At 44.4% G+C, this 15,499-nt stretch overlaps 1 protein-coding gene across 7 annotated transcripts in view; it reads right to left on the bottom strand.

Moving 5' to 3' along the window:
• Nucleotides 1-13,138: 13,138 nt before the first annotated feature.
• Nucleotides 13,139-15,499, bottom strand: part of LOC139478242 (phosphatidylinositol 3-kinase regulatory subunit alpha-like) — a 224,304-nt gene continuing 221,943 nt past the window's right edge. For all 7 annotated transcript variants that reach the window (XM_071260656.1, XM_071260657.1, XM_071260659.1 and 4 more), the window contains one exon: nucleotides 13,139-15,232. In XM_071260656.1, the coding sequence (XP_071116757.1) occupies nucleotides 15,010-15,232 (223 nt within the window). In that variant the 3' untranslated portion in view covers nucleotides 13,139-15,009. The remainder of the gene's footprint in view (nucleotides 15,233-15,499) is intronic.

Here is a 15,499-nt window from a genome sequence, read left to right as displayed (position 1 = left end):
AAGCGACACACTTGACGCGCGTCAATTGACGCCCACGTCACACAATTAACACACGTTAGTGGCACAGCAGGCGCACACGTTACACACGTGACGCACCCTAGTGGCACAGTAGACGCACACGTCACAAACTTGACGCACATGTCACACAATTGATGCACGCTAGTGGCACAGAAGATGCACATATTACACACTTCATGCACGTAAGTGGCACAGTAGACGCACACCTCACAAACTTGACGCACACGTCACACAATTGATGCATGCTAGTGGCACAGAAGATGCACATATTACACACTTCATGCACGTAAGTGGCACAGTAGACGCGCACGTCACAAACTTGACGCACACGTCACACAATTGATGCATGCTAGTGGCACAGAAGATGCACATATTACACACTTCATGCACGTAAGTGGCACAGTAGACGCGCACGTCACAAACTTGACGCACGTACGTGGCACAGTAGACGCGCACGTCACAAACTTGAGGCACGGAAGTGGCACAGTAGACGCACACGTCACAAACTTGACGCACACGTCACACAATTGATGCACGCTAGTGGCACAGAAGATGCACATATTACACACTTCATGCACGTAAGTGGCACAGTAGACGCACACGTCACTCACTTGACGCACGTAAGTGGCACAGTAGACGCACACGTCACACACTTGACGCACGTCAGTGGCACAGTAGACGCACACGTCAAACACCTGACGCACGTACGTGGCACAGTAGACGCACACGTCACAAACTAGACGCACGTAAGTGGCACAGTAGACGCACACGTCACAAACCTGACGCACGTAAGTGGCACAGTAGACGCACACGTCAAACACTTGACGCACGTAAGTGGCACAGTAGACGCACACGTCACAAACTTGACGCACGTAAGTGGCACAGTAGACGCACACGTCACAAACTAGACGCACGTAAGTGGCACAGTAGACACAGACGTCACACACTTGACGCACGTAAGTGGCACAGTAGACACAGACGTCACACACTTGACGCACGTAAGTGGCACAGTAGACGCACACGTCACACACTTGACGCACGTAAGTGGCACAGTAGACGCACACGTCACACACTTGACGCACGTAAGTGGCACAGTAGACGTTAGTGGACACCACCTGGATGCCGCCAGGCTTACACCTGTGACAGAACATGGCGACCACCAAGAGAATATATTTTGTAGGGTGAATAGTTTTTTTCAGATTCATTTCGGCACTCAAACGGTCTAATGACTGAAATGTCAGCCTGTGTAAGGTGTAAATGTACCAGCAGATATGTGACATGCCTGACATTCCCCTTTTACGAAGGCGACCCCCTTTAAATTGACATTACAAAAGAAAAAGTGCATACCATTCTTTATGTTTGTCTGTGAACTCTGCCATTCGCTGTCAAATATAAAACATAAACTATGGTGTAATTTGGAACGATCATATTACATTAAAAGAGGGTCGCACTCATGTTAATCAGAGGAAGAACTAAACCAGGGCCCCGTTCCTCAAAGCGATCTTAGCACTAAGGTGATCTTAAGTCCCATACTTTAACATAGGTTTACGATCATCGTAGCGCTAAGATCGCTTTGAGGAACGGGGCCCTGGACCTTGCCAGGTGATCTAGCTAAAGACCCGTCTCTTAAAACGAACATATTTTGCAGAAAATAATATATCAGTAAAATATAACAATAAGCAGCAACGCGACTTTCTTCATTTTCAGAGACCCCGAAACTGACAAATATTATGGAGTTGCATTGGCTGTGTTGGATATATTGTGTCTAAGGTACGACCGACAATAACTGATCATATGGACTCTTCAGACAAGGAGTTCCAGGCACAGGATAATCTCCATCACACACACGCAGCAGACATACAGACATACAGACATATAAACATACAGACATACAGTCGCATTCATCGCCAGTCTGGCTGCAACATGCACGGACATCGTGTTACTAACGTTCACCTTTATAAAGTCACTGGAGAAAATACACTTGCAAAATCAGATATATTTTTTAACGAAGACCACGAGCCTAAGGAAAAGAAAAAACAACAAACAAAATACAACAATGCATGTTTGATGCAGCTTAAAGCATAATCATTTTTTAAAAGCATTTTCTGGGATAATAATCATTGTTTGAGCCCACATAAACAACATTACAAAGTATTCATTACAAAGTATTTTACCTGACGTTTCATACGCTTTGGCAAGTGTTTACGTTTCCATTTGACTTAAAAATACATAGCACTACAAAAGTTTGCGTATGAATGAGTGCTGTTTTACGCTTCTTTTGGGGAAAACTTCAATAGTATCAGGGCGAGGAAAAAACCCAAAGGACTTTCCATAAATATGACGAATCGAACCTCAATCTCCAGGTGACCAATGTATGAGCTGCTGCTCTCTAAATGTACACTCTTCAAAAATGGAAACGCACAGGTTACTACCTGCAGTTTATTGAACCTGACTACACAAAGAATCCGGTAAATATATATTATATGTTATTTGAAAATGTTGGTGGCCTGATATTCGACAAACGGTGCGTCAAAACGCAGCCATTGTCGATTTGCAATGTCTTAAACAGCATTGTTTTCACGTTTGTTAAAAAATGTCATGGAGGAAAATAGTGAAGCAAAAAGGACATGCAACTTATGGCGTTCGTAACTCGTGGTAGTGGCTATTAAAAGGCAAGCATAAGCCAATAATTTGTCATTCAATTGCCAACATTTTTCAAGTTCGAAAATGCCGAGACTCAGGCTGCCGTTCGGAACATCGCCATAGGACGAATCCAAAGAGGGGGATCGCAGTCTTCTGTTGCACGCCACTTCAACGTCCACCACATAACCATTTGCTGCCTTTGTGACCGATACACACAGTTCAATTCCAGTGCAGACCGTTCGAGAACCTACCGACCAAGAGTTACCAACCCTGCACAGGATCTCTACATTCGACTGTTCCATCTACGTCATCGCAATGCCACAGCTAGACTGCAGGACGTATCCATGGTTTGAGGAGGATATCGGACCAGACTGACAAGAACCATCTTCGCGAGCCTGGAATCCGACCCAGAAGACCAGTTCTCGTCCCTGTTTTTCAACAGATTCATCGACAGAGACTCTTTGCGTTGGTGCCATACCTCACAGCCTTGGAATTTGAGAAACTGGAGTCGAGTGTGGTTTGGCGATGAATCACGATTTCATCTTCACCCGCGAGATGGAAGACAACGTGTATATCGTCGTCAAAATGAGCGTTATGCCCCACATTGTGTACGTGAATTCGACAATTTCGTTGGCGGTAGTGTCATTGTGTGGGGAGCCAATCCTACACCAGGAGATCTGACTTGGTTGTGGTTCAGGGAAATTTGACTGCAAATCGCTACATCAAATCTTCAATCTCACCATTTTTCCAATCATTGACCGCCAGAGGGAGCTGTTTCAAGAGGTCAACGCTCCACCGCACACAGCTCGTGTCACGGTAGACTACCTTAATGCCAACATCAACGTTTTGCCCTGGCGGTCGAGATCTCCAGATCTCAACCCAATCGAACATATCTGGGACGGACTCGATCGACGTGTACGTCAGCGTCAGATCACGCCGCAGACACTCCCACAACTGGCCAACCCGTTACAAGCAGAATGGCGCAGAATTCCGCAGGACAGAATTCGTACACTTATCCAGTCAGTGTCGAGGAGATGCAGACCCGTGATTGCTGCCCGGGGCGGTTACACGAGTTCAGCGCACCCTTGTGGCCTTATGTGACATGACAATGAACAGTTTTCAATTCCTTTGTACATGTGACTATCGAGCTCCAAAATTCATATTTGTATCTATGATATTAAATTTAATATATCGACTTGATTAGGAACAATAAATTTACTAAAAATCTACTTGTGCGTTTCTTATTTTTAAGAGTGTATGTCCATACTGTAGATCGGAAATACACTCTCCAATTACGATCCAGAACTACGATATTATTTAATGACTGTTCGTTAGCTCTCGTATTACTTCATGACATAGAATAAGATCGATGCAGGTGTAAAACTTGGAATTTCAGAATCTTGTAAGGTTTTTCTATTGGACAAATAAGGCTGAAATTAGACTTATAAACGAGGTCGCACTGACGGATGTCATCTTAACGTCTAGATGATGGTGAGTCAGGGCGCCAGAACACGCGGAACTAGATGACGGTCGCTTGATCGATCTTCCGTCAGATTGCATATCTAGACATTGTTTCACTTTACTGTCTTCATAAAGAGTGGCATTCGAATCATTAAATCATATTTAAAACACGAAGGCTGGAAGTGACCGTGTCGAATTACGCTGACTAATGACACGTGTTCCATGACGCTGTAGATGCAGGAACTCTTTACATATGCTGCACGAAAGGCATGGACGTAAAACACGTGGTCCACATAGATGCAAGGACTCTCACAGCGAGGACGTCATGGAACTAATGCACGTGCTTCACGACGTTATGTAGATGGGCTAATGCACGTGCTTGACGATGCTACAGATGCAGTAACTAATGCACGTGATTGACGATGCTAAAGAAACAGGAACTGCGAGGACGTCGTGGAACTAATGCAGGTGATTGGCGAAGCAGGAGTTCTATACAATCACTGCGAGGGCGTCATGAAACTAATGCAGGTGATTGACGATGCAGGAGTTCTATACAATCACTGCGAGGACGTCGTGGAACTAATGCAGGTGATTGACGATGCAGGAGTTCTATACAATCACTGCGAGGACGTCGTGGAACTAATGTAGGTGATTGACGATGCAGGAGTTCTATACAATCACTGCGAGGACGTCGTGGAACTAATGCAGGTGATTGACGATGCAGGAGTTCTATACAATCACTGCGAGGACGTCGTGGAACTAATGCAGGTGATTGGCGATGCAGGAGTTCTATACAATCACTGCGAGGACGTCATGAAACTAATGCAGGTGATTGTCGATGCAGGAGTTCTATACAATCACTGCAAGGACGTCATGAAACTAATGCAGGTGATTGACGATGCAGGAGTTCTATACAATCACTGCGAGGGCGTCATGGAACTAATGCAGGTGATTGACGATGCAGGAGTTCTATACAATCACTGCGAGGGCGTCATGGAACTAATGCAGGTGATTGGCGAAGCAGGAGTTCTATACAATCACTGCGAGGACGTCGTGGAACTAATGCAGGTGATTGGCGATGCAGGAGTTCTATACAATCACTGCCAGGGCGTCATGAAACTAATGCAGGTGATTGACGATGCAGGAGTTCTATACAATCACTGCGAGGACGTCATGGAACTAATGCAGGTGATTGACGATGCAGGAGTTCTATACAATCACTGCGAGGACGTCGTGGAACTAATGTAGGAGATTGGCGATGCAAGAGATCTATACAATCACTGCGAAGACGTCGTGGAACTAATGCACGTGATTCAAGAGGATGTTAAAATGAATGAAACTCACTGTGGCATTGTTTCGCCGATTGATCTTGCAACAAAATTCCACAAATTACGTCATCGGGTATTGTGACGTTATTGTAAACTTTGAGGCGCAAGGCCCCGTTCCACAAGGCAATCGTTCTGTAGAACAACGACAGTCGTAAGTCTATGTTAAAGTATGTGAGCTGAGGTAACCTTAGCGCTACGATAATTTTGTGCAAATGACGCCTAAAGGTGGACCGTTGTATGGTATTAAATTCATACGTTTCAACTTTTGACGTGTTTGAAGTATTATTCTATTAAACCCAATTGGATTATGTCGTGGATCGTGTAGGTGTCAGCCTATGCACACTAAACAGTATAATTCTAAAAACGTTATCAATGGCAAGTAATAAATAAAATTCTAAACTCGCTCCCGTGTAAAACCAATTTGATGAGACCCGTGAATAGTTGTGGTATTTGACTCTCCTTCGCTCGTAAGATAACACAACTATTCACTAGTTCATAAATTTAGTATAACACGGGAGCTCGTTTAGTATTCTATATATATTATTATTTTAGACACTAACTACATAATAACTACAAATTTAATTGCGTGAGAACTATATCTATGTTAAACGAGGGCCAATTCAATCACACTTCACTCACTAAATTACATCCTTACCGACATAAAACACACCATATTATGAATGATGAAATTCTAGCCTTCAACTTGAGCATAAGACAGGCTATGGAAGACGGAAGTGGGGCGCTGTCGGTGCTTGTCCCCTGCTCTACCGCTAGCCTCAGCAAGACGCCCACACACCAGCTCACGAGGTGGTTAGAGAAAAAAACCGTCGGGTTTAAAATACCTCTCCATAACAGATTAGAATTAGCACGTTCGCTCAACAAACCCGAAGGATAAAAACGCACAGCCTTTCTTTCTTCTCGGCGCAAAGCACAGAAGCAAATTAGATCGTGGTAGAAGTTGTGTTGAGTGAGGCAGGAGCTCGCTGAATGAAGCTGAAAGGCCTGGCGCAGATGCAGGGAGGGTTTTTTAAGGCATTAAAGTAGTCTTTGAGGAATGGGAGGGGATGCTGATGAAGAAACTTGTAAATATCCGGTAACATTAGAGGCTTTCTTTACCTGCATGACTGAAGGTTTGTTTCTTTGTTTGTTGTTTAACGTCGCTATATGACGGCGGTCTGTAAATAACCGTGTCAGGACCAGACAATCCAGTGATTGACATCATGAGCATCGAACCACGCAATTGGGATACGATGACATGCATCAACCAAGTCAGCGAGCCTGACCACCGATCCCATTATTTGCCTCTTGCAAGCATAGTCCCCTTTTACGGCAAGCATGGGTTACTGAAGACCTATTCTACCCCGGATCTTCACGAGTCGCTGACTGGATGGGAATAAGTGTGTGCGTGTGTGTGTGTGTGTGTGTGTGTGTGTGTGTGTGTGTGCGTGCGTGTGTGTTTTCTTGTACTGGTCCGGACTGATACTGGATGGGGATAGTATGATGGTGGATAGGGCTGATAGTATTTTTTTATCCACTTAATTCCTAGTGAGGCAGGGTAACAACAAATACCATCCTTTAACGAGTTTTTGGTATGACGCGGCCAGTAATATTACCACCAACCTCCCGCTCTCAGGACAGATTTGCTATCTACTAGACCACAGATGTTGTCAGTTAGACAAGAAAGCTAGGCTTTCATGTAAGTCCAATGATAGCAATTAAAATGTGATGTGTATGGAAACATGAATCTGAATTCATATGAACAAATTATTTGTCTATGATTTGTCACACCAGTAAAAGTATCTTTAAACTAATCACAAACCTTACTCATGAATTTATAGTCCTACAAACAATGACTGGGTGAATGAGAGGTTTATCGCCGCGTTTAACAGTATTCCCGCAATATCACGGCGTCACCTTGATGTGGGAGGAAAGCCCGAAGTGATGCAGGTCTTAGAGGTTTACCATTTTGGTGAAACCCATGAGTAAGGGTGTGTTGCTTACAAACCTAGAATCATAATGGGGGTTAACCAAGATTCGAACTCACAATCATCGGTTTCAGGCGTGCCCAAGGGACGCAACTCTGCAAGCGAATTTCGGCGCTTTTGACGACTGGGCCACTGTTGCCCCTTTACAAACAATGAAACACTGAGTCACTGAAACTGTAAACCAAGTTGCCACGATACAGAGATCTGGAACGTATAGGGGTGCAGTTGATATACATTTGCCGAATGATGCAAATACTTGTAAGTTGGTATCACAGTATGATGGAGTCAAAGTATTGTGACAGAGTGTTCATTCAGAAAGTGGAGCGCACACCTCACACGCATCCCGCCCTGCCCCAGTCTGGGTCCATGGTTTAGACTGTAGTATGATCTGGGAGAACCTCAAAGAGAAGTTACTATTGCAATACTAGTGAATCTGACTGAAGGGTCAAAGTGCAAAGATCACACGAACAATGTGGCCAAAATCCATGGCCTGCTGGCACAGATCCAATTTCTTACATGCAACAATGGCTGACAAATGGCTGAAATATGCCTTTTCATTGTTTCAGACTTCCATTTGTGGTCATTCGTAGTCAAGAAATCACCACGTTTCGTATTTAAAGAGAAGAATGGTCAAAAGAACAATTTCAAGGTCACATAAATAGAGGTTATCACGCGAGTGTGTTTGGGGATGGTAAATATCTTGCATTAGGAATAAACATTATATTTAGAGAGCCTTGGCGAGCTAAATACATGGTGTTTATTCCTAATACAGTTCTCCGACGAAGAAGGCAAAGTCTGTTCCATCAACTGCCAAGGTGATAGCTTCAGTTTTCTGTGATTCCAAAGCAATCCTATTGGGGACTATCTCCCGAAAAAACGTTAACGTTATTCCAGCAATCTGACGGCGGTGTGTAAACAATCGAGTCTGGACCAGACAATCCACTGATTGATATCATGAGCATCGACCCACGCAATTGGGATGCGATGACATCTATCAACCAAGTGAGCGGGCCTGACCACCCGATCCCGTTCGGATAGTCACCTTTTATGGCAAGCATGGGTTGCGGAAGACGTATTGTAACCCACCTGTGCACTAATCGGCTGTCGCCAGGCCTGGGGTGCGTAAATGTGACACGCTACATCCTCCGTATTCACCTGATTTGGCAACCGTCAGATTCCTACCTCCTCCCTAGCTTGAAGAAAGAACTGACTGGCAACAGACACCATAAAATAAATGTATTTTAGTCTCTGCTGGCAAGCATAATGCAGATGAGGATGATGATGATGATGCCATTTCTGCTGTGGGGGATATTTGTCACCACCAGGAGGAATCCTTCAACACTAGAGGGATCCAGGCACTCCAGCATCGTTGGCTGAGGTGTGGGAATCGGAGGGGACTAAGTTGGAACCTAATTACCAACCAACTCCATCGACGCAGTCCATCATAGGTAGGCTCAGAACCCCTCATAGGAATACACTTCACTTCAGGCTTTCCTGGGGGGCACGGGTGGCCCAGTCGCCTAAGGCGCCGCGATTCGCTGTGCAGAGTTGGGTTCCTTGGGCACGCCAGAAACCTATGATTGTGGGTTCGAATCCCGGTTCGCCCCGATTATGTTTCTAGGTTTGTCAGCACCATACCCGTGCTCGTGGGTTTCACCGAAGTGGTAAACGTCTGAGACCTGCATCACTTCGGGCTTTCCTCCCACATTAAGCTGACACGCCGTGATATAACTGGAATACTGTTAAAAGCGGCGTAAAAACCCAACTCACCCACTCACTCAGGCTTTCCTCACACATCACGCCGTGACGTAACTGGAACAATGTTCCAAGCGGCGTTAAAACCAACTCACTCACTCAGTCTTGCAATTACTTAATCTAATAACGTGTTAGCCCTTTCAGATGTGAACAGAATTCCCTGGAGCGAAATGAAGTATTGCCATTATGAGCAAAGATCAACAGGAAAGTTCTCTCCTTTCAAGTCCAACCAGTGCAGATGATGGCTGGCTGCAAGGCTAGCTCCCACTCCTACTTGACCCAGTGAGAGTTTTTTTTGCTTGCATGCATTCTGCCTAGAGTAATCAGATTTACCCAGTTAATAATTCAACTCCTTCCTTTGGCACATCTAAAGCCCCAATTTTAACAACGATGATATTAGATCTATATAAATACCTCAGCTTTGGGTAATTTTAAACTGGAGGGTACTAAATGATTTAAAGGCGCGTGCAGGTCCTCCCGACCTCAATGCTCTCTCGGCGTTAATTAGCGTTTGCCTGCAGGCTGCAACATACATAGTCGTGGTCAAGGCTTCCACTCGGCTGCACTCCATCTCAACTTACGTGGGCGTCACAGGGTCTGAGGCCACCTGAAGAAATGAATGGACTTCCAGACTAGTTAATGTAGTTTGTTGTCAGAGATGACTGATAGGGGTATTTGTAGCGGTAGGTGGCGGCTTCTTTGGGTCTTTTGGCTGTGGTAGAAGTGTTACAGTGAGGGTGAATGCACGCATACGCGTGGGTTGTGAAGGTTGGTGCCAAGTATTGTGAGATAACCTCTCACATGTGTAGATAGACAGTACAGTTGAGTTGGACCTCATACTTCATCATTCCGAGGCAGACAAGGTCCCAGTACCCCATACCTGTCCTAAGTGCTGACTAACAGGTACCAGTACCCCTCACCTGTCCTAAGTGCTGACTAACAGGTGCCAGTATACCATACTTGTCCTAAGTGCTGACTAACAGGTGCAAGTATACCATACTTGTCCTAAGTGCTGACTAACAGGTGCAAGTATACCATACTTGTCCTAAGTGCTGACTAACAGGTGCCAGTATACCATACTTGTCCTAAGTACTGACTAACAGGTGCCAGTATACCATACTTGTCCTAAGTGATGACTAACAGGTGCCAGTATACCATACTTGTCCTAAGTGATGACTAACAGGTGCCAGTATACCATACTTGTCCTAAGTGCTGACTAACAGGTGCCAGTATACCATACTTGTCCTAAGTGCTGACTAACAGGTGCCAGTATACCATACTTGTCCTAAGTGCTCACAAACAGGTGCCAGTATACCATACTTGTCCTAAGTGCTGACTAACAGGTGCCAGTATACCATACTTGTCCTAAGTGCTGACTAACAGGTGCCAGTATACCTTACTTGTCCTAAGTGCTGACTAACAGGTGCAAGTATACCACACCTGTCCTAAGTGCTGACTAACAGGTGCCAGTATACCATACTTGTCCTAAGAGCTGACAAACAGGTGCCAGTATACCACACCTGTCCTAAGTGCTGACTAACAGGTACCAGTATACCACACCTGTCCTAAGTGCTGACTAACAAGTGCCAGTATACCATACTTGTCCTAAGTGCTGACTAACAGGTGCCAGTATACCATACTTGTCCTAAGTGCTGACTAACAGGTGCAAGTATACCATACTTGTCCTAAGTGCTGACTAACAGGTACCAGTATACCACACCTGTCCTAAGTGCTGACTAACAGGTACCAGTATACCACACCTGTCCTAAGTGCTGTCTAACAGGTGCAAGTATACCATACTTGTCCTAAGTACTGACTAACAGGTGCAAGTATACCATACTTGTCCTAAGTACTGACTAACAGGTGCAAGTATACCATACTTGTCCTAAGTACTGACTAACAGGTGCAAGTATACCATACTTGTCCTAAGTGCTGACTAACAGGTGCCAGTATACCATACTTGTCCTAAGTACTGACTAACAGGTGCCAGTATACCACACCTGTCTTAAGTGCTGACAAACAGGTGCCAGTATACCATACTTGTCCTAAGTGCTGACTAACAGGTGCAAGTATACCATACTTGTCCTAAGTGCTGACTAACAGGTGCAAGTATACCATACTTGTCCTAAGTGCTGACTAACAGGTGCCAGTATACCACACCTGTCCTAAGTGATGACTAACAGGTGCCAGTATACCATACTTGTCCTAAGTGCTGACTAACAGGTGCAAGTATACCATACTTGTCCTAAGTGCTGACTAACAGGTGCCAGTATACCATACTTGTCCTAAGTACTGACTAACAGGTGCCAGTATACCACACCTGTCCTAAGTGCTGACTAACAAGTGCCAGTATACCACACCTGTCCTAAGTGCTGACTAACAGGTGCCAGTATACTATACTTGTCCTAAGTGCTGTCTAACAGGTGCCAGTATACCATACTTGTCCTAAGTACTGACTAACAGGTGCCAGTATACCACACCTGTCCTAAGTGCTGACTAACAGGTGCCAGTATACCACACCTGTCCTAAGTGTTGACTAACAGGTGCCAGTATACCATACTTGTCCTAAGTGCTGACTAACAGGTGCAAGTATACCATACTTGTCCTAAGTGCTGACTAACAGGTGCCAGTATACCATACTTGTCCTAAGTACTGACTAACAGGTGCCAGTATACCACACCTGTCCTAAGTGCTGACTAACAGGTGCCAGTATACCACACCTGTCCTAAGTGCTGAGTAACAGGTGCCAGTATACCATACTTGTCCTAAGTGCTGACTAACAGGTGCAAGTATACCATACTTGTCCTAAGTGCTGACTAACAGGTGCCAGTATACCATACTTGTCCTAAGTACTGACTTACAGGTGCCAGTATACCACACCTGTCCTAAGTGCTGACTAACAGGTGCCAGTATACCATACTTGTCCTAAGTGCTGACTAACAGGTACCAGTACCCCACACTCATCCAAAGTGCTAACTAAGAGGTGCCAGTATACCACACCTTCCCGAAGTGCTGATTAAATGGTCCACCCCTGTCCTAAGTGCTGCGTTAAAGGTACCAGTCCCCCAAACTCGTCCTAAGTACTGATTAAAAGGTCCCAGTACCCCGCACTTCAAAGTGCTGACTACAAGTTCCCAGTACCCCGCACTTCAAAGTGCTGACTACAAGTTCCCAGTACCCCACACTTCAAAGTGCTGACTACAAGTTCCCAGTACCCCACACTTCAAAGTGCTGACTACAAGTTCCCAGTACCCCACACTTCAAAGTGCTGACTACAAGTTCCCAGTACCCCGCAATTCTAATTACCAAAAAATGGTACACGACCTTATGGGGATAGGACAAGGACTGGTTGGCTTGGAGTCAGTATACTGCGTCTGAGTTGGGTATTCATGTTAAACTGTTGTATGGCCCATGCATACATGGGCATTGCTATGCAAGTGCAACATCTGTGACGAACAAACAAATGGACCACTTGGCTATTCCCGGTGCCTACAGGCTGATTCTTCAATTTTGAACATTCCTTGATGGAGAGTAGGTTCTCCCATCATAGAGGTGAGGTGAGGTGTAATGGGGTTTTATGTCGCATCCAAGATTATTGCACTTATATAGCGACGTGCATGCACGTGTGTGTGTCTGCTTGTACTAGTCCAGACTGATGCTGATTTACAGTGCTAGCCCACTGAGATACCATGCCACAGTTAACATGAATACCCCACTCAGACACAGTATACTGACTCCGAGCTCAGTCCTTGTTTAGCCCCTGAATGCCGAGCACCAGGCAGGGTAACAACAAGTACCATCTTTTAATGTATTTTGGTACCAAACTGCCGGGAATCGAACCCCGGACTTTCCTCTCTCTGGGCGGATGCTCTACCACTAGACCATGGAGGCGGTCGCCCATTAAAGAGACAACAAAACAAGATTTATTTCAACATATTTTATGTATCTTCATCATGTCATAATATTCAGCTTCATGCTACCTGTACAGTATGATTGAGGCACAATGCGGGAAAGTCCTGCAGGCATAACAGTTTGGTAGAATTCATTATGCTATGTACATGGTAATAGACTGACAAAACAAGCTGCCACCCCTTCTTCCCAACATGGACTTGTCCATCACTGAGGAGGACCAGCCCACTGCTGGAGATGAAGGGTAGGCTACTACGAGTGCAGTTATGCTGCAAGTGAAAAGTGGCATCAATGATTGGTGACTAGAGATGGTTTATGCGGCCCTCACATGAACACAAGAAGATGATGATCTGACAAAGGTTGAAGGACACAGATACAGCCCCTTGACTTAACATTAAACACTACACAATTCATCCTCGCTGTAGAACAAGTCTCTTTCCTATTGCACCCGTTTGACAATATTATTAACATGAGTTACAAATATTTCTAAAATATTTTATTGAAATTAATTTCATTTTCATCCAAATTTGAATCATTGAAAAAATAATTTCAAGAATTGTTTTATTGAAAAATAAAAGAGATGTGTTTATGTTCTTATTCCAGGTATAAATATGTCATAATAAATTAGATGGCACTTAAAGGCACTGCTTTGTCATTCTTTGTGAGGAGAAAGAGCATGTTGAGAAAGTCATGATATAGGAAATATGACAATATATTAATAGAATATGAAAATTTTGGTAAAAATAGTCTATATGATTTACTCCATCTTGAAGCTTCTATTGTTGATTTGTGAATGCAATATGGTCCATTTTGTCAACAAATATTTAATAACTGAAATGATATGCCATTTGTCAGATGAATCCATGAATACGAAATCAGTTGGATACAACAGAACCACAGGCTTAAAGAATCCAGTTGAATTAACACAAAGCAATCTTTGGCTTCTGGGACAAATTGTCTGCCATTTCTGTCAGTTTTTGTTAGCACATTTACATGCAGAAGGTTTGATGGGAGAACACGATAGCACAAACCAGTCGAGAAGCTGGCTCAGGACAAATAGACCTAGCAGTTGCAAGAACACAGACCAAGAAGTGCTCTGTATTTTGGTAAGAACACATTTCAGCTTAAAGCCGAGGGAGTCTACAATAAATATAGTGTTAGAAAGGAGTCCAGCAGAGCTGGGAGACCACAGCTGAACCCACAGGTTACCATGGTTACTGTGTGAAGATGCGGCCGGCTGGAGAGTCGGGCCTGTTTGCACCGTAGTGATCCCTGAAAGAAGTTAGAACACAGTTCTCTAAGCCTCAACACTCGCATCAAGCCATGATGCAGCCACCCCGCTGCCCCCAGTCGGCTGGCCCTCGAGTTTGTTTATCACATATTTTATTGTGTGGTGTGGATGTCCTGTATAACGTTCACTGTACGACCACGCATCACTACACGTCGGCCATCACTGGGTCCATATCTAGGAGAACACGGCATACATAGTTATTATGACGGGCGCGGGAACAGGCGTTCCTGTCTTGTAGAGTCTCACTCAATATATAACATCAGTAGTATGTTGTGAAAGCATTTAGCAAAATAGTTCAACTTTTTTTATGAGAATATCACAAAGTGTACCCAGAGGGCACTGTGTCAAGCGATTGATGCGCACACAGCTTCACCATTAGCCACCAATGGAGTTCAAGTACATCCAGTCCAACACATCGGATCTGATCCATGACAAACTTGCATGCTAAAACGCCATTCTGAATATGGATTGTCTCGCTGACATGTCTTCAAAGCTCTCCGGTATCACATCCTCACTGTTCTACATCCTCCAAAAATATGGCTGACACAAGGGGAGACAACTCCTCTTCAATGTGGACCGTCACTCTACACATTCACACAACACTTGTAAGTGCACGGACTCACGGCGTATGCATTCGCAAGTACACAGGTTCTGATGAAAGAGGTGGAGCTCGCACCGGGTACATAAGGTTGACATCCAAGTCATTATTATGTTCAGCTAACGATGTCTTATGGTAGTGAGACACCAAGTCTTTAAGTGTTTGGAAAATGAAGTATGGTTCCGCGAAGCCGTAACCTGATTCACTGTGGTAGATTTTACAGTGTCCAACCTTCCCACGAAACCTGCAGCAAGAAGAAAGTAAAGGTTAAACATTACACAAGAAACTGATACATCATTCCATCTGAAAAAGCTGTTTATAAAACAGTTTCATGTAATTGTAAGCAAACAAACCATGTCAGGTTAATTTGATGTTTGCAGGTGCAAGGGAAGAGATCTTCAATTTCCAATATTAAACGAATATCTGTATGTTTCTATTTCCATCAGAAACCCGAACTTATCGATATACAGAGTACTATACATGGTATTCCCACTTCAGTGTTAGACATTAA

The sequence above is a fragment of the Haliotis cracherodii genome, unplaced genomic scaffold (assembly GCF_022045235.1).
Source record: "Haliotis cracherodii isolate W230 unplaced genomic scaffold, xgHalCrac1.p SCAF_4, whole genome shotgun sequence".
NCBI lineage: Eukaryota > Metazoa > Mollusca > Gastropoda > Lepetellida > Haliotidae > Haliotis > Haliotis cracherodii.
The sequence above is the reverse complement of the archived record's forward strand: the minus strand, read 5'-3'. Positions and strand labels throughout refer to the sequence as shown.